Source organism: Dysidea avara, chromosome 3 (genome assembly GCF_963678975.1).
Source record: "Dysidea avara chromosome 3, odDysAvar1.4, whole genome shotgun sequence".
NCBI lineage: Eukaryota > Metazoa > Porifera > Demospongiae > Dictyoceratida > Dysideidae > Dysidea > Dysidea avara.
The window spans coordinates 47,919,398-47,938,435 of record NC_089274.1 but is presented as its reverse complement, the minus strand read 5'-3'; the positions used below and the strand labels follow the sequence as shown (position 1 = coordinate 47,938,435).

At 38.2% G+C, this 19,038-nt stretch overlaps 1 protein-coding gene and 1 long non-coding RNA gene across 5 annotated transcripts in view; both read left to right on the top strand.

The window, feature by feature from the left end:
- Positions 1 to 19,038, top strand: part of LOC136251376 (uncharacterized) — a 66,421-nt gene that overhangs the window by 15,948 nt on the left and 31,435 nt on the right. For 3 of the 4 annotated variants that reach the window (XM_066043822.1, XM_066043823.1, XM_066043821.1), the window contains exons 2-3: positions 12,318 to 12,374; positions 12,428 to 12,925. The exons of the other annotated variant lie outside the window; for it this stretch is intronic. In XM_066043822.1, coding sequence (XP_065899894.1) covers positions 12,318 to 12,374; positions 12,428 to 12,925 — 555 coding nt within the window. The remainder of the gene's footprint in view (positions 1 to 12,317; positions 12,375 to 12,427; positions 12,926 to 19,038) is intronic. 4 annotated transcript variants of the gene reach the window in all.
- LOC136251381 (uncharacterized) lies at positions 8,223 to 8,847 on the top strand. The gene is made up of 2 exons (XR_010699066.1): positions 8,223 to 8,665; positions 8,713 to 8,847. It is a non-coding gene; the product is annotated as an uncharacterized lncRNA (long non-coding RNA).

Sequence of the window (19,038 nt, the reverse complement as noted above, 5' to 3'; positions counted from 1 at the left end):
ATGCAGGCATGTTCGCTGGCATCATGTTGTGACAAGACGAACATATTCTGTGCAGCACAACAACAGTCTGTGGCATATTGATGGCCACCACAGCTTAATGCGATGGCGTATGGTGGTGCATGGGGGTATTGATGGTTACTCTCTTATGATAGTCTATTTGCAGTGTACCACTAACAATCGTTCTCTCACAGTTCACAGACTGTTCAAGCAGGCTACAGAACAGTATGGAATCCCAAGCAGGGTTTGATCAGACAAGGGGGGTGGGAACATACTAGTCTGCCAGTACATGATTGCAGTAAGGGGCACAGATAGAGGAAGTCATATTGCAGACTCATCTGTGCACAATCAGCGCATAGAGTGTCTCTGGCGTGATGTGTATAGGTGTGTATGCTCTATTTATCACGAACTGTTTTATTCAATGGAAGCAACTGGAATTCTTGACCCTGCATCTGAAATAGATTTGTTTGTATTACATTGTGTTTACCTGCCACATATATATAACAAAGCACTGACAGAGTTTTCTAGGGTATGGAATTTATACCCTGTGCGAACAGCTAGAAACTGGTCACCCCATCAAATTATACTTAACAGCATGATTCAGGAAGAAAATATTTTAGATGCTGTGGATTCTGATTATGGGATAGATCCTGAGGGTCCTATTGTAGAAGATGATACTGGTACAGTGACAATTCCAGAAACTGTCGCTCCCATATCTGATGATGATTTAGAAGGCTTCCTATCCATGATTGATACCGATACCCCGTTTGATGACTTGGCAGTTCAACACTATATGTATTGCAAATAATTAATTTCAAGTATGTGATACTTTAGATTTGATTTAAACAATAAGAATTTGCAGCTATGCACTGAAGTATGTACATGATAACAGTGTAATCATACACATAATATATATTTACATTCCCATTAAAATGTTAGCGGCCTAAAATGTTAACAGCGTGACAACTGGGTCATGGCATTGTAAAAGTTTAGTCTTGAATTAAAGCTTTGATGGCAGCTATAAACAAACTTTGCTCTTCAATATGCGTCGATAATGAAATTTGTCTTCCACATGTATTTGCTGAAATTGCATCAGCTCCTTCATCATCTTCAAAAGTCACAAACACTTGTCCTATTGGTTCAGGGCGACCAGTTACAAATTTTAGAAAGGCCTGTAAATCTGTGTGTAGATTAAAAGTAAATAAAAATAATGTTATAACACAATTCATAATATTGCCGTAACTGTTTGCATCTTCAGCGAATGCTATCACATACTTCCAGACCCTCTTACAGGTTTCATTCATTCCACGCTCATCTGGTCTGGGGTGGAGGATTTTAAGTACATCTGATGGTGTCACTTCACCAGAAAAAACGAATGCCTTTATAGATATATCTGAGTGCCTCGTGTAACAATAGTTTCTATTATGGCTGGTATATTTGATACCTGAAAGGAATACACTAATAAATCCTAATTTAGAAATACCTCCATAGCAAAATCATAGCCACTCTTCTCCATCAAGTCAACAACTCCTGTGTATACTTAAATGAAACAAACATCTCATTGGTGGTGACTGCTTGAAGCTGTAGAAGTACAGTCATTAATTTAAACTTAAATAAGTACATCATAATTCACCTTTTCAACAATTTATTTTACTTTCATCCCAGCATCATCAACAGTTACACAAGTAACTGCCTGATCATAGCAGCCAGCTATATAATAATAGCAGTAGTCTGATAGGTAAGGAAACCCTTGACCATCTAGAAGAAGGCTGTGAGCAATCATTGTACCTTTTGTGTTTAGGACTCCCGATGACAATACTGAAGCCTTAAAGGCAGGCTGTAGTCTTATAGGTGATCCCTCGAACAGACAATCATCTAATTCTGTTTGAGCCAACTTAGCAAAGACATTTGCGAAAAACTGCCGACCGACTCCACCAGCATCAATTGCTGGTTGACCATATATACAGACACGCATTCCAGCAGATTTGTCAAACTTTCCTTGCTTGTAAAAGGCTAATGCAGCTTCGGCCCAGTCCTCTACAGTGTCATCTCTCTGCAACCTGATACATGCGCTCTCTTCCGTTGACCTTTGCAAAGTAGCCACACTAAGAATCGATTCAACTGATGGCCCATCTATCATACACTCAACAACCTTTGATAGTGCTGAACCTGAAAGTTAGTAGATGTATCTGAGCTGTTCACTTGTTAAATCAGGAAACATCTTGGCTAATTTGTGACATCAGATTTACTGACTAGTTCAATGACATCATCCCTCAAATTATCCAATGCACCATCACTACAGTCATCATCTATAACAATACAAGAGTCTGCTGTTGTTGCAGAGCTAGCAGTATTATTGGAAACATCATCAATGCATATAGTTACAGCAGAACCATTCACAAAAACAGATGATGAACTAGCAGAGGGCATGACAGCAAGGCTCACTGTTGATCTGGGAGGGACAACAGGAGGTGCAACTGGTGCTCTGGGAGGCATGACAGCAGGTGTCAAATTGGGTGTTACCAGTACTCTGGGAGTGACAACAGCAGGTGTCACAGTGGGCCTCACTGGTGTTCTGGGAGGCACATCAGGTGTTACTGGAGGCGCTCTGGGAGACACGACAGCAGGTGTCACAGTAAGTGTGTCTGGCAGTCTGGGAGGCATGGCAGCAGATGTCACAGTGGGCATTACTGATGCTCTGGGAGTGACAACAGTAGGTATTACTTGCTGTCCGGAACACACATCAGAAGTGGAAGAGGATACTCTTGCAGAAGCAGTGTTAGTTGATTCTAAATATGGAACAAGCTCATCATCATCACTACTGCTACTACTAGTGATATACGGATATTTTGTCAAGCGGATATAAACAGCACCTGATCCTGCTAGTTCTTTAACTGCTCTGCCATTCCATTCAAAACCTTGTTTGCACCATAGGACTGGTGCCTGCTTCCCTGCCATGTTTATAAAATGAAAATCAGCAGGGCCAAACTCACTCAAATCTCGGATCACACAGCTATTTACAACTTGACAGATCTCATTTCGTACATCGCTCTCTTTAGCAGTTACTGAAATCTGTTCAGCAATCCTCTTGTCACTATATCTTTGTCTGATCGTGTATAGTTCTCAGGTGTGTTTGATCCCATGTATTTAAACACATACAGTTTCTTTTGAAAAGAGGCAGCACTTGAACGAGGCTTCTTTGTGTTACTGCCATACCTTCCAACAGCTAGCTGGTACTTTCCCTTTCTTTTAGGTCTTCTTGGAATTTTATTACCAGAAAATTCATTAGTAGCAGGACTGTAGCTAACACTCTGCCTAGGCCCCATTATCCTTCTGACTTCAGCAATTTTATCACCTACAAAAAACAGAACAGCAATCAACACTGTAATACTATTATAACAGCATACTTTGCTCAGCTTCATGACTTCTAGCTCTTTCTCAACACTGCGCTGTCCCCCATAGTTTTCACCCCAAGCTCTTCTAGGTCTTTATCAGTCAGTAGAGGGATAGTAGAGACACGAATCTGTCAAAAAAACAGATATTATACTTACATGCAGTATGAGGTTAAAAGGGTAATAAATACACACAGACACAGACTCTTTATAGCCTTCACATCTTCCCTACTGGTTGTTTTAAAAATGTTCACAGAGACAAACATAAAACACAAGCATAAAACGATAATAATTTCATGAAATCAGGTGCCCAGCTTTTACTTTCCTGTGCTAAGTTTGAAATCTATCCATTATCTATAAAATAAAAAAAGAATGAAAATTCACAAAATTTACACAACATTCTATTTTTTCCTGAGCTGTCTGCTTGGTATCAACAAATAAATAGAAGCACTGATATTACGTGTATCAATCTCTTCAAACTTTATTAAACAAGGCTCAAATCAACATACATACCTTTTCTCTATTAAAATTTTCTGCAACTTCATCTGGCATATCTCGCAATACATCAGCCATCTAAAACAAGACACAAGCTGTCACACATATCTTCAGTACAGAATATATGTATTTGGCAGTGTAGTTGCAATTTTACATTTGGCATTTTTATTGGCAAAACCCTCCCATTTACCCTCCCATTTTCAGGCACTGTGATTAAACCTAATAGTTAAAACACATCTTTAAATGTGACTTTTTAGCTTATATTGTGTTGGCAGACTGCTAAGTCACTTTACTGACTGCCAAAAGTGATGAATGAATGCCTCAAGCAGTTGCATAATTGCTGATGTCACTTGTCTTGTGAGGCTTGACCAGGACTTTGAACCATTCATCATGTGGCTTCAGAGTAGCATTAGCACCTAATAGGGTTGAGTTTCTATAAAGGGCAGGATCAGAGTTCCAAGAAAAGAAGTAGAAGGAAGATAAGAAATCAACAAACAAGGGGATAGCTAAAACCTAGTGAAACAAGAAAGGTTGCCTATGTTTGCAGATATACTAGCAAACCTTTAACAGTTTCTTTGTGGTGGAGAACTACAGTATAAAGCAGTAGCTCCAAAGTTCCTACAAAAGTTCAGTACAAAATGTGAATTACAACTGATTATAAACTACAAAGATATTTACCCATGTCCTGTACAAATACATATAATGGGCTATAAATCAGCCAAGTGCTGAATTGTATATAAAAATCTATGTATAACACAGAGTTATTAAAAAATTATGGAGCTAAAGTTTTAGTTGAAGTAGAATCATGAAGATAACGTTATGTATGTAAATGGCATAAATGGAGGCCCGGGCCTCAAAGATTTTGTTGCACTCCTTGAAGGGAAAATTTCTAGCACTGCATGTGCATGGTAATATTGTCCAAACGTGAACTTAAAATTTCCAAAAAAAAATTGGTTTACTTGTATTGTATGATACACTGGTTCCTTGCAATTGCTTAGGAGGAGTCTGTAGATAACAACAGCAAGCAGCTGGAAACACTTTTATGGTAGATACTTAGAAATGGTCTATTGGAAACCCTTATCATGTTACAAGCCACAATATTATCATTACAACTGTATAGAGCATTTGCACAAATAATTACATTAGATGCACTTAGCAAAATGTGTGGCAAGAATCCATTGCCCTCGCCATTACCACAATTAATGCAAACCAACCTCAATAAAGTCACAATAGGTTAATCTACATGTTGTAAACTACTAAATTACTAAGCTAAAACGACTAATACCTTTACCTTGACATTCACTGTTGCTATGGTTACCAAGCAATTCCGTGTGGTGGGTATTAATTAGAGTTACTATTAATCCATACCATTTTCATAGATTTTATTGGTATACTTCCTCATAACTTATATTCATGGTTATTTCATAGGTTATCAACTTACTAGCTATATTACATACCACAGGATTTTCATGCCATATGCCACTTGATCTCAATGTGATATAGCTAGCTAGCTACTGTATATTGGCCCTTGTAAAGTTCATGTGCATTTCATTAATGCCAAGTAGTGATAAAATTGACCAATTCATAGGGTTTTCATGACCATCTAAATAAACAAATAGGTAGCTAAGAAATTGCATCACTGGTGTCACCCATGTACATAAATTCATAAGCATTTCATGGAGTTTCGTATAAATTCATGGGGAATTCTTGTCATTATGAATGCACCATGAATTTATTTTCAAGGTAAATTCATGTGTATTTCATAAAATTCATAGATTATTCATGACAATCATTGCTAAATAGGTTACTAGTGAAAAAGCTAGTTGTCAATGACTTTTGGCTAGTTGTAAACAGAGATTGGGCTAGTTGTAAAACTTGGACAAAAATAACCAGAAAAGTATAAACTCAAAGTCATACTTACATGTTCTTTAATTTACTACTGGGATTTGACTAAAAGTACCTCAAGATCCAACTTGAGATAGCCATTTTCAAAAACAATTTCATTTCATGGTCTACTCTTTGATTAAAAATTGTCTTGCAATCCAAGTAGCTTTTACTTTTCTTTTTACAGTCCACTATAAAATAAAATTGCATTAAAATTCAATAAAACAAGGCTTGCATGTATGTAATTATGTGTAGTTCTTATTTTTAAATTTTGTTCCTTCAGCTTGTTAATTACTTCAATTTCTCTAAAATTGCTTCCAGATTCAATCTTGGCACACTGCATACTTACATTTCAGAAATTTCCCCTGGGGGAGTATGCCACAAACCCCATGCACTAGTTAGTCAGAAATTCCTACAGTTTTTCTCATCTGTATGCATCTGGAGTATGCCGCAAACCCTTGTCAGTCACCTCTTCCAGACCAGCCTCTTGGTGACATAAAGTTTCCAAATAAATTCGTATATGTGGAGAAATGTGGTTTATATGCTTAATGCTAAGTTGCCTTAATAGAAAAGTAACTTAGCATGAATATAAGCTAGTAATTTAGCTAATATTAAGTTACATTTTACTAGTAATTTAATATGTAATATTATAAAGTTACACTTCATTCTAATATGTAACTGTAATATATTACATTGTTAAAAAAGTAATATGTAATATATTACTTTCACAAGTATGCAAAAAAAATTGGAATTTTCAACTAGAGTAGGGACCATAGCACATTGATAAAAAGTACTGAAACAAGTTGGATTAGTCCATATATTAAATCACAGTAAAACAATAAGAAGTGTTATATCCCTACTGTGCTCAAAATACCATAACGGAAATGCCCAGTACGGATATAACACTTCTTATTGTTTTACTGTGATTTAATATCATGGACTAGTTTCAGTACTTTTTATCGATGTGCTATATGGTCCCTACTCTAGTTGAAAATTCCAATTTTTTGCGTACTTGTTTGTTAACTTTTTTTGTATAATTATTATGACTGGTGAACCCACGCATACCACATCTGGAATGGTGCCATGCACCCCAGCGATATCAATTATCGTCTGAAAAGTGAAGCACCCATTACGCTTCGTTATCAGCTATGTTCAACCCATTACACAGTATTTCGAATCAAAAACTGTTCGAAAAGCACCTCTGCAATCCCCGCATACTGAAAGAATACCAAACTAATTACAAGAAACTAAACTACGTACAAGCTATACCTACTTAGCTACATTATAAAACATAAACAAAATTTATAGTGTCCTCCGAGCAAAGAGCATAATTTCTGAGGACCATTTTGGCATTATATTTCCATAAAGTCACTGATAACCATTGCAACAATTGCCTCTGAGCCAATTTCTGAGACAAACCATTTTTAACTGTAGTGCGGTCAGCAATTGTAAAAAGAGTGGACAAAGCAAAAGGAGACCAAACACCGAATGATTCACATACTGGGGGAATAAAGTCACCTCCATCATTGGTAACAGATTCTAAATAACAATTATCCTTAGCTTCCTCACCGGCAGCAGCAGCCACCCAAGTATGCTGGACAACCCAATGAGAAATCAGGGTGATAAATGTCCCCAGGACAAGACTGGTCAGAAGACAGAAGAGGCAATACCTTGCTCCCGGAGAACACCAGGATGGTCTTGGAGTAGAGTATGATGTACTACAGTAACCGATGCATCATGGCATTAGATACTGTAGTACATTGGTGCTACGTGCCCCTATATATGTAGTAGTTGTAACATGGGCACGAGTGATTTGCCTGAAATATACACACTCGGGCTGCGCCCTCGTGCTCGTGTGTATATTTCAGGCAATGCGCCCTCGTGCTCGTGTGTATATTTCAGGCAAATCACAAGTGCCCATGTTACAACTAATATATTCCACTTGGGTGAATCACCTGCAAGTGTACATGGAAACTGCTGGAATGCTTTGCGAGTGTATTTATATGGGACCATGTGACTTTCGATTGTGGGCAACGTCGTAAGAGCAACGACAAGGCACTGCTGAGAGGCTGAACGTAAGTGTATCGTCACGAGCATGCAGATCGCTTCGATTGTGGGTACGCAATTAAACACAGGAAGCCCAAATACGAGCTGAACAGCTCATAATGAAGCTTAAGTGCACTACAAAGTACTTACTATACTAGCCATGAATAAACTAAAGCAGTGAATATGTTTACAGCGCTATAATGGCCTAGCCAATTAAGCGCCACGCCCAGTCACTACGCGTGTGTGACATCGCACCAGGTGTCAAAACGGCAATGTAAAGACGATTCAACTACACTAAAGTACTTACTTTACTAGCCATGTATAAACTAAAGTAGTGAATACTATTAACACTAATGGCCAAATCAATAGACTCTTTCCAAAACCACGCCCACTTTTCGGCTGCCATTTTGAATGGGGCTACTATGCCATGCGCATGGCGTATTCTCCGGTGTATTCAGTCTTTGCAGTGAAGTTGTTTCGTGTATTTTAAAGAAAATAAGTAGGAAAAGGAAACCACAGATGCTTCTGACGAAATTTAAGACGATGGCCATGATTCTCGGAAGTATAATTTCAGTCAAATTTCCACTCTCCATGGCTTCAGTTGTTGTGAGCATAAATTGTTACTCGTGACAATCATTGTGAGTAAGGACAAGGAGTGGAATGTACAGACCGTAGATACTACATTTTGTGAAGTTTCAATCTGGCAGATCAATTCAGTGCAACCCATCTGATCTTACTATTAAAGGATAGGGACGGAGACCGGGAGCTCACAAAGTCCGGAGCTCCTGATAAGACAGATGCTGAGTTGTGCTGTAAACTGAATTTCTGAGACAAAGACAACATCATTTGAGGTGAAACTGCTGCCTCAGCAAACAGTATAGTGGGTATATCATTTCAGATAATATGGCTTGTTAAGTAACTAAGGCATTGTAACTAGTGTGCAGTGGTTAACTGTGCATTTGTAAGAACACATACAGAACTGGTAATCACTTTTCCATGTACGTAGCTTATATAATGTGGCATGATCACCTTATGTGACATCGTTATACATACAGTAATGTATGTTTGTGAAAGTTTCATACGTTAGTATGTATCTTCCAGTACAGTGGTGGCTGACTAACTAGACTCAGTTACTAGTGCTACAGACATAAAGTCCGATTAGACTGAACAGTTTAGATATCTTTTCTCTCAGAATGGATACCTGCATTGCACAAATTCTAACCATATAATTATGTTACTCAGTGTTAAGTTTAATCCAAAGAGATATCCAGTGATGTCATCCTTGATACAGTACCATATAGACCTTAAAAACATTTTGATGAGAAAACACTCCACTGGTATTATATTCTTTGATAATATGACTTACTGTTGATAATCAGGGAGCTTGCATGAGTCAGTAATGACCAGCATTATATACTTATAGCAGATTTGTAAAGTGTAGTATTTGATAGTTGTATAGCACACATTTTAATCGGACATGTATCTAGCAGTCACATGTGAATGTTGTACTATACAGTGAAAATACTTGGATCTCATTGGCCGCAATTCTTTTCATATGAAGCACTAGGTGTGATCGCATGAACACCTTGGGATGAACTGAATAGAATACAAATGGGACCATGGAAAGGTATCCTTAGTAGAGGGGTATCCTAATTTGTTGAGAGTTTAAATGTGTGTATATACAAATGGGAGTACTGGCAAACATTTTTTAGGTGATTGGTACCATTGTAATAGGTTGCACTTCCGCTTCAACAATTGTCCAGTGGAGTGTGGCGCTTGGCCAGTATCCGAGTGGCCTGCAGATCAAAGTCAGGCTAGGGATAGATTTTTTAAAACCCCTTCTATGTATTTGTCCCGTTTCACATTAGTCAACAATTTTTGTCTAGGTTCCCTGTCTCATGGTAAACACCTCGTACAGGCTTTGCCTCCAGTGCCTAACTGGTAAAGCAGATAAAAACAAACAATTGTTAAAAGTACTGTATAATAAGAAACCAAAGTTTGTTGATTCTGAAACTGTTGCTGCACACCCCTTATAATACTTCTGAAATGAGTGTGAATTAAAATTTTGCATTTTGACTATATGTTCAATAACCACATTACTATGGTCATAGATAGTATACCATAGACTATCTATGCTATGGTAGCTACTTGTATATCAGTAACTAGCTGAAACAGTATAAGCTGAAGACCCAAGTGAATTATATTAACCATTTATACTCCTCACTGACTCTTGTACTGATAATAGTGACTGTAGTGGCAGCTGATCATGCAAACTTGATTGTATGGGCTGACAACACCTCTGACAAAGCAATTACTGTTGTTGACTGCTGTCGATGTCTCATGCCTTGTTCAGCCATGATAACCAGCTGCCTTTAACCAGAAACACTAATTCTGCCACCCCAAAGGTATTGATGGGTTGTTCCTCAACAATACGGCTCTGTTCAAGCTGCTGCTAACACCAGATTTCAATGGAGCGCAATCGAGATTATTTACCGTGGCCCCATTCAGAATGGCGGAAAGGTGTTGTCATAGCAATGACGTACTTTTGGAAAGAGTCTATTAAGCGCTACACTCAGTGTCTGTGGGACATCCCCACATGACTATTGAATGTAACATGTTTAATATAAACTAACCTGTGACCTTCTTCATTCAGTAAAACAATGAACTATCTTCTTCCCCAAGTCCATGATCTATGCCTTGGCTCACTTTACAAAAACTAAAACCCACTATCGATCCTGTGAAGTGTTGCTATATTAAAGGAGAGGAGATCACACAGTTTCATCAAAGAAATCAAATGATTTTTGAGAATGCTTGGAATGCATTAATGAGAATAGGAGGTAGTATATACAAGTTATATCACTCCTAGGAGGGATATAACTTGTATATACTACCTCCTATTCTCGTTACTGCATTCCTGAGCACTGCTAGCAGTGCTATTATACCACTTATACACCTTCTCTTCCCTTTGAAGTTAGGTGTGAAAGTGGTATATATACTATATATAATGCATTACTTGTTCATCATTACTCACAGTATTACTCGTTACATTGTGGTAAAGTTACTCGTTACTTTTTGCTTTTGGCTACTCATTACATAATATTATTTTTTTTGTTACCAGTAACGAGTCAATAGTTTCCAAAAGTAGCTTAAGTTATATTACTGCATTTTGAAATGTAACACATTATATTACTCAGACTCATGAATTGTAATATATATTATGTAATGCATTATATTACGTATCGCGTTACCCCATCACTGGGTATGGGATATAATTAGATATTTTTTAAAAATTGTTCAAGGCATAATCGTAAAGATAATTCTGAAGTTTATGTTTGATTGTACCATGGCATAATGGTTCATGGTCTAGTTGTGCAATCTATTAAGGCCGCTCCAAGTAAATACACTGTTTCCTATTTCATTGATCTCAAAAGTCATGTGGGTGGTTCATTATTCATTATTGTTACATTGTTACTAAATTTTGTGACCCACACAACAGCTATTAGAGGTAAGTACAGTGATAAATATTAAGATCATAAATATAGTTACTATAAAATTAAAACTAACTGAGTTGTGATTCTAAATAAGATTATTGCTAAAAATAGTACCTGTGTGCAACTGCTATGCAATCATGTGATCAAAATGTTCACAACATAATGAATAAAAAAGTATGCAGAAGAGTATCTGCATGTGGGTGGGAGTAGCTGAGAAGTTTATGTACAACGATATCATAATATACCCAGAGTTGGTATTACCAAGTGACATGAGCATTTCCCTGATGTAGTTCAGCCACAAAAACTACTTTACTTGTTATAGTATCTTGGCATCAATGACACTCTCCATACACTATCATGCATTGTTCATGCTTGCAACTGTTTCGAGTTCTGGCTGGGCCCTAATCACATGCTGGATACAATGCTCATAAAGAGAAGTAACATGTCACAATTTCTCAACAATTTTTTTTTGTAACTCTGTCATGTATTGGATTATACTACATGTTACTTTAACAGTACGTTACCCCCAACTCTAAATATTCCATGTGGACTGTTGGAGACTTTGACTATATTTGTGATGTTCTACTATACGGTATTATTAAATACGGCACCTCAATAGTAGAGCAGCACTCTACAAAAGTAGGTTATTACTATAAATGTAGTTTTATCCCCAATCACAACAAGATTAGGTTGGATTAGGTTGAATAAAGTAGTATATGATGCAGCACAAGATGCCAGCATGATGGATGAGTGTGTTAATACAATTGTTTATACAAGAAATTTACATTCTAAGCGACTGGTAATGCTTATAGACCAAACTTAGTTAAAATGTATGTAAATAAAGAAGCCATCATAAAATTCATGAAAGAATTTATGCATCTTTCCTCCACAAATAGAAGAATTCTCACATGTACAGTGTATAATGTACATGGCAGTTACAGTAGCTAAACCTACTTTGTGTTGTTATAATTAATTTTATTGCTTACACAGTCAAATTGCTTATATGATTTAGATAATGCAGTAAGACGATTTGCTCTGATTGCAGTGTGTAGTCAACTGTTGATATTTGGTTAGTTTGTTTAAGTTTAGATGTCATGCATCTATGTATATTGTACATTACAGCAGTCAGTGATCAAGTGTGTACAGCACCTGATACTGTTGGGTCACTGGATCATAATGGAATGATTATTACTGCAGTTCGAACTTACATACTAACTGCATATACAGTTCAGTGTGAAGGAATTGTGACTACCTGGGAGTTCTGTTATCAGTTAACGGGTTCACCATCAGTGACATTTAATCCTGGTATTTGGGTGAGGACTGGAGGTAGTGGTGGTAACAGTGATTATTCACTCATCCAATCAAACACAGTCACATTCAATCCTAATGGTACTAGTGCATTTTCATGTCGGAACTACACCCTCCCAGTAACAGAACAGTTCACTGCACCATCAGAATCAGTTGTGGGATTGTATTCTAACCTTAATGTACAGTTGTTACATACCACAGTTGGTAGCGGCAATGCAACAACATATGCATTTGACGGTAACCAAAGCCGTGTTACCATGGCTGGTAAAAACAATGATGCAGAATTTAACATTGCTATTAGGGCACACATTGGTAAGATATTCCTTAATAATGCATCGGTACATGCAGCACTATAAGTTAGTGCATTGAAAGTGTAAATGATATGATGTTTGCTGATTTTGTGATAGCTTGCAGCATTTATAGTGTGTGTGTGTGTGTGTGTGTGTGTGTGTGTGTGTGTGTGTGTGTGTGTGTGTGTGTGTGTGTGTGTGTGTGTGTGTGGGGGGGGGGGGGGGGGGGGGGGTGTGTGTGTGTGTTTGTGTGTGTGTGGGATGTGTGTGTGTGTGTGTGTGTGTGTGTGTGTGTGTGTGTGTGTGTGTGTGTGTGTGTGTGTGTGTGTGTGTGTGTGTGTGTGTGTGTGTGTGTGTGTGTGTGTGTGTGTGTGTGTGTAAACAATCCCGGCAACTATTCAGGCTCAAACATTTATTGCATAGACTGCATGAGGCGAAGGGTGAATGTGAACAAAGTGGTGCTGAAAGTGCTTATATAATCGACTTACAGTTTGGAATCTTCACTTTGCAACAATGAAACATAACGTGAACAATGTTTATCTAGTATAATACATTCTTGTATAGCACAAGACTCCAGCATTTATAGTCTAGTTTTTGGAACCCCAGCATCTATACGGACCCAGGCGTGTATTTTATAGCTACAGATGAAGTACCCGGCATGTATTTGAGCCCAGGCATTTATTTGAGCCCAGGCATTTATTTGAGCCCAGGCATTTATTTGAGCCTGGCTTCAATACGGACATATATGGGTATGTGTAATTGTGGAGTTGGTAGAGCCAGGATACTGATGACTCAGGAATGGGTATTGCATGATGGATATTCATTTGTGCTTTAAGGAAACTACTGTAGTGCTTGCATGAAAATGAGTTTTTTTCCTTCCTGTTAATATACCGTCAGTGTGGTGCACTGGTTTTCTTGGCTGCATGACACACTTGATTCAACTAAAGAGCCTGCCATTAGTAACCAGTCAATTTTGATCTGAGCAGTTAGCTAGATTTATAAAATTCTGTTGCATGATTTTGGTAGCATTAGAATGCTTTAAGAGAAATTATATGATTTTGATTTAGCAAAATCAACCATATGGGTGCAAGAATTATTCTATTGGTATGAAATCTGAGCCAGCATTTGTTGTTTTGGTATCAGTTATTATACTGATTGATAGCCCATCACACCCGTTATCATCATCACAATTATCAAATATCAGACACATATCGATTTACAGATTACAAGTGCAGGCTGTGTATTACAGCAGGAGCTTATGCTCTATAAAGACTATGCAAGACTAGTTTTCTCAATGGATATACAGTATCCAGTATGCACAAGTATGATTACATGATGTGTATTGTCAAATTTGTAGTACATGTGATACTATTATCTACAGGGGGTGATTTGTTTGTAACTGAAATCTCTACAGGGTGATTTGTTTGTAGCTAAACTCTCTACAAGGTGATTTGTTTGTAGCTGATCTCTCTACAAGGTGATTTGCTTTTAACTGATCTCTCTACAGGATGATTTGTTTGTAGCTGAACTCTCTACAGGGTGATTTACTTGTAGCTGAATTCCCTACATTGTGTCTAGTTTCTAGCTGATCTCTCTACAGGGTGATTTGTTTTTAGCTGAACTCTCTACAGGGTGATTCGTTTCTAGCTGATCTCTCTACAGGGTGATTTGTTTCTAGCTGAACTCTCTACAGGGTGATTTTGTTTGTAGTTGAACTCTCTACAGAGTGATTTGTTTGCAGCTGAACTCTCTACAGGGAGATTTGTTTGTAGCTGAACTCTCTACAGGATGGTTTCTTTGTAGCTGAACTCTCTACAAGGTGACTTGTTTCTAGCTGATCTCTCTACAAGGAGACTTCTTCGAGCTGATCTCTCTACAGGGTGACTTGTATCTAGCTGAACTATCTACAGGATGATCTGTTTGTAGCTGAACTCTCTACAGGGTGATTTGTTTGTTGCTGAATTCTCTACAGGGTGACTTGTTTCTAAGGGTAACTTGTTTGTAGCTGAACTCTCTACAGAGTGGGTTCTTTGTAGCTGAACTCTCTGCACGGTGACTTCTTCTAGTTGATCTCTCTACAGGGTTACTTGTATCTAGCTGAACTATCTACAGGATGATCTGTTTGTAGCTGAACTCTCTACAGGGTGATTTGTTTGTTGCTGAATTCTCTACAGGGTGACTTGTTTCTAACCGATCTCTCTCCATAGGGTAACTTGTTTGTAGCTGAACTCTCTACAGAGTGGGTTCTTTGTAGCTGAACTCTCTACACGGTGACTTGCTTCTAGCTGATCTCTCTACAAGGTGACTTCTTCTAGTTGATCTCTCTACAGGGTGACTTGAATCTAGCTGAACTCTCTACAGGGTGATCTGTTCGTAGCTGAAAACTCTCTACAGGTGATTTGTTTGTAGCTGAAATCTCTTGTTTCAAACTGATCTCTCTGTAGGGTAACTTGTTTGTAGCTGAACTCTCTACAGGATGGTTTCTTTGTAGCTGAACTCTCTACAGGGCGATTTTTTTTAGCTGAACTCTCTACAGGGTGATTTGTTTGTACATGAACTTTCTACAGGTTGATTTGTTTGTAGCTGAACCCTCTACAGGGTGATCTGTTTGTAGTTGAACTCTCTACAGGGTGATTTTTTTTTTGTAGCTGAACTCTCTACAGGGTGATTTTTTTTTTGTAGCTGAACTCTCTACAGGGTGATAGCTGTTCACTCTGCAAGGTGATTTGTTTATAGTTGATCTCTCTACAGGGTTTCTTTGTAGCTGAAATCTCTACAGGGTGACTTCTTCTAGCTGAGCTCTCTCTTGTTTCTAGCTGATCTCTCTACAGACTAACTTGTTTGTATAGCTGGACTCATTACAGGGTGGTTTTTTTGGTTACTGAACTCTCTACACAGTGACTTGTTTGTAGAAAAATTCTCTACAGAGTGACTTGTTTGTAGCTGAACTCTCTGCAGAGTGACTTACTTGTAGTTGAACATTGTATAAAGTGACTTGTCTGTAGCTGAACTCTCTACAGGGTTATTTTTTTGCAGCTGATCTCTATAGGGTAACTTGTTTGTATAGATGAACTCTCTACAGGGTAATTTCTTTGTAGCTGAACTCTCTCCACAGTGACTTGTTTGTAGCTGAATTCTCTAGAGAGTGACTTTAAACATTTTTTTACCATCATTGAAACAATGAGAGAAAATGTATATACAATAATAATAATAATGTGGGTGTGTGTCCTTGGCCACATGCGACCACAGAAAAGAGTTACAAAAACACCAGTGTGGGCATGGCAAGAAGTGAAATACAAAAATATATTGAATATACCAATTAATACAGTTAAATCAGTTCAGGTCTGGGGAGAATCATTCACTGCATTTCCGAGCCATAAATATCCTCTGAGAAGCTGATACGCATTTCTTTGCTGCAGTGTCTAGCATTTGCTGTACAGTGGACCTTGGCAATGATAGATCAGAATGGATAAAACACAACAAGTGCAGTATATTTTTAACAGAAAAATGCTTATAGTGCCCAAACGATCTAGCTCTGCCAAAAGGTGTTGGTATTCCAATTTAGTCTGCTTACGGGTTCTAGCTGCCTCTAGATGGTGATCAGAATCCAAAGGGCATGTCAACTCTAACAGTGCCACAGTGGAGGTATCAGTGTTGTGGATAACAATGTCAGGTCGATAAGCAGTCATCATGATAGCAGTTGGGCAGCTGAACTCTCTACAGGGTACATAACTTGTTTATAGCTGAACTCTCTTCAGTGTGACTTGTAATGTTCTAAATCTCTACAGCGATATATTTGTAGCTGAACTCTTTACAGGGTGACTTGCTTCTAGCTGAACTGTCTATAAGATTAACTGTTTGCAGCTGAATTCCCTACAGAATAACTTGCAATATAATAGAATTCTATAATGGAGTAAGTCATGAACTAGCTGAATGCTCTATATTAGGGTGACTGTTCTATTAGAGTATCTCGATCTCTCATTTGCTACACGAAGTAGGCTTTCGAATCATAACTCAGTGGTTTGTGATCCGATTCTTCTGTACTACTGCAGGGACTTTCTACGATGAGTATTCCAGCTACATACCGATTTTCAGTTCGCTGCTCTAAGTAGTTTGCCTGGTAGACGTGAAACTGATTTTATTCACGAATCTCGATCGCGCAATTGTTACACACTTTCAGCTCGCTTCAGTTTCATGTTATATCTCCATAATCTTTATTTCGATTACTTTCAAACCACCAAAAGACACTCCTACAATAGTTGATCTATCCACAAACCGATTTTCAACTCATTCCATGAAGCGGCTTACCCTGTAGGCGTGACAACAAATCGATCCTTTACGCGAATAATCGGTCATAAATCCTGAACCATTCATCGGATTTACTCCAAATTTGATACTAGGATTCGCTTTTGGACTCCCTTTATCAGGGGTGGAAGAAGTAGTTGATATGAGGGGGGGGGGGGGGGGGGGGCTGGGCTGGCCCAGACTTATGGAAATGAGATACTTCAAGATGGGCAACTGACTGGATGATGGAATAACATCTCCAAATGTAAAATTTTACAGATAACAACACACCATAACAAGAGTATTTTCACATACAAAATGTCCGACATTCCACTGGCTACAGTATTAGAACACAATTACCTTGGAATCCGTCTCCACCACAAATTATCATGGGATCCTCACATCAATTACATCTGTAACAAGGCAAATCGACTCCTTGGATTCTTAAAAAGAAATCTCCACAATGCACCATCAGAAATTAAAGAACACGTCTACAAACAATTGCTCTTACCATCATTAGAATACTGCTCAACCATCTGGGACCCCTATCATCACACTAGTATTAGTAAACTAGAAATGATTCAACACCGCGCTGCTCGTTTCGTTTTGAACAAACCCTGGCACAGATCTAACCAAAACCATGATAGCATCACAGACATGTTAACCAGTCTTGAATGGCCTACACTTCAAACCAGAAGAACAATTGCTAGACTCACCTTCCTATTCAAGATTGTCAAGAACTTACTAGCAATACCTGATCATTGCTTACCGTCACCAACTCCAGTGTCCTCCACCCAAGCTCAACATCCTCTCAAGCTAACTCAATTGCAAACAAGAGTTGATGTGTACAAATACTCCTTCCTCCCTCGAACAATTATTCAATGGAACTCCCTTCAAATTCCTAACATCGACACAATAGATCTTGAAACATTTAAGAACGCTGTAAGTAATATAATATAATGTGTGATTGTAATGCTCATTAGCGTGTTGCCCCTAGTGGGCTTTGCTAATTAACAATAATAATAATTGTCTCTGGTTTGATAAGGTGAGACAAACAAAAAAAAAGGTCACAACCAGCTGACAATAGCTGCCGACCTCACCAGCTACACATTTATAGCTAATAAACTACATAAACCTTATGATTATGATTATGATTATGATTAGATACTGGAAAGACAGCACTCAGTGCTGGTTACATCCAGGAGGGGGGGGGACCCTCAAAACAAAAAGGGGGTTAATTACAACAAATCTAGTCCAAAAATACAATTATTAAACTGTTCTAGTGACTCTGTATCGATGATGTGATTAGGGAGGTTATTCCATTGCTTGATAGTTCCTGGAAAGTAACTCTGTTGGTAAGCAAGTGTTCTAGTTGGAGGAATTATATATCTGTATTGGTGATGCAATCTAGTTGGATATGAAGTAGGCTTGAAATACTCAGGGAGCTGGATAGATGGCAAAGCGTGATGTAATACTCTATATAGTAAGTTCAAACGATCAATACATCTTCTGCTCTGTAGGCTCTTCCAATGCAGTTGATCCAACAGGTAAGTGACACTACTCATTGGATTGTAATCCGATGCTACCCATCTTGCAGCACGACGTTGTACCTTCTCTAAAGTATTAATTAAGTATAGCTGGTGAGGGTCCCAGACACAACTAGCATATTCCAGCAGAGGACGTATTGATGTTAAATAGGCTGTTATCTTAACTTCTTTGGAGCATTTACTTATATTACGTTTAAGAAAGTTGAGACTTTTAGTTGCTTTGCCGCAAAGATGATCGATGTGGTGGGACCAAGACATTGATTGGTGGAATATGACCCCTAGATATGGATGCTGACTCTTCAGT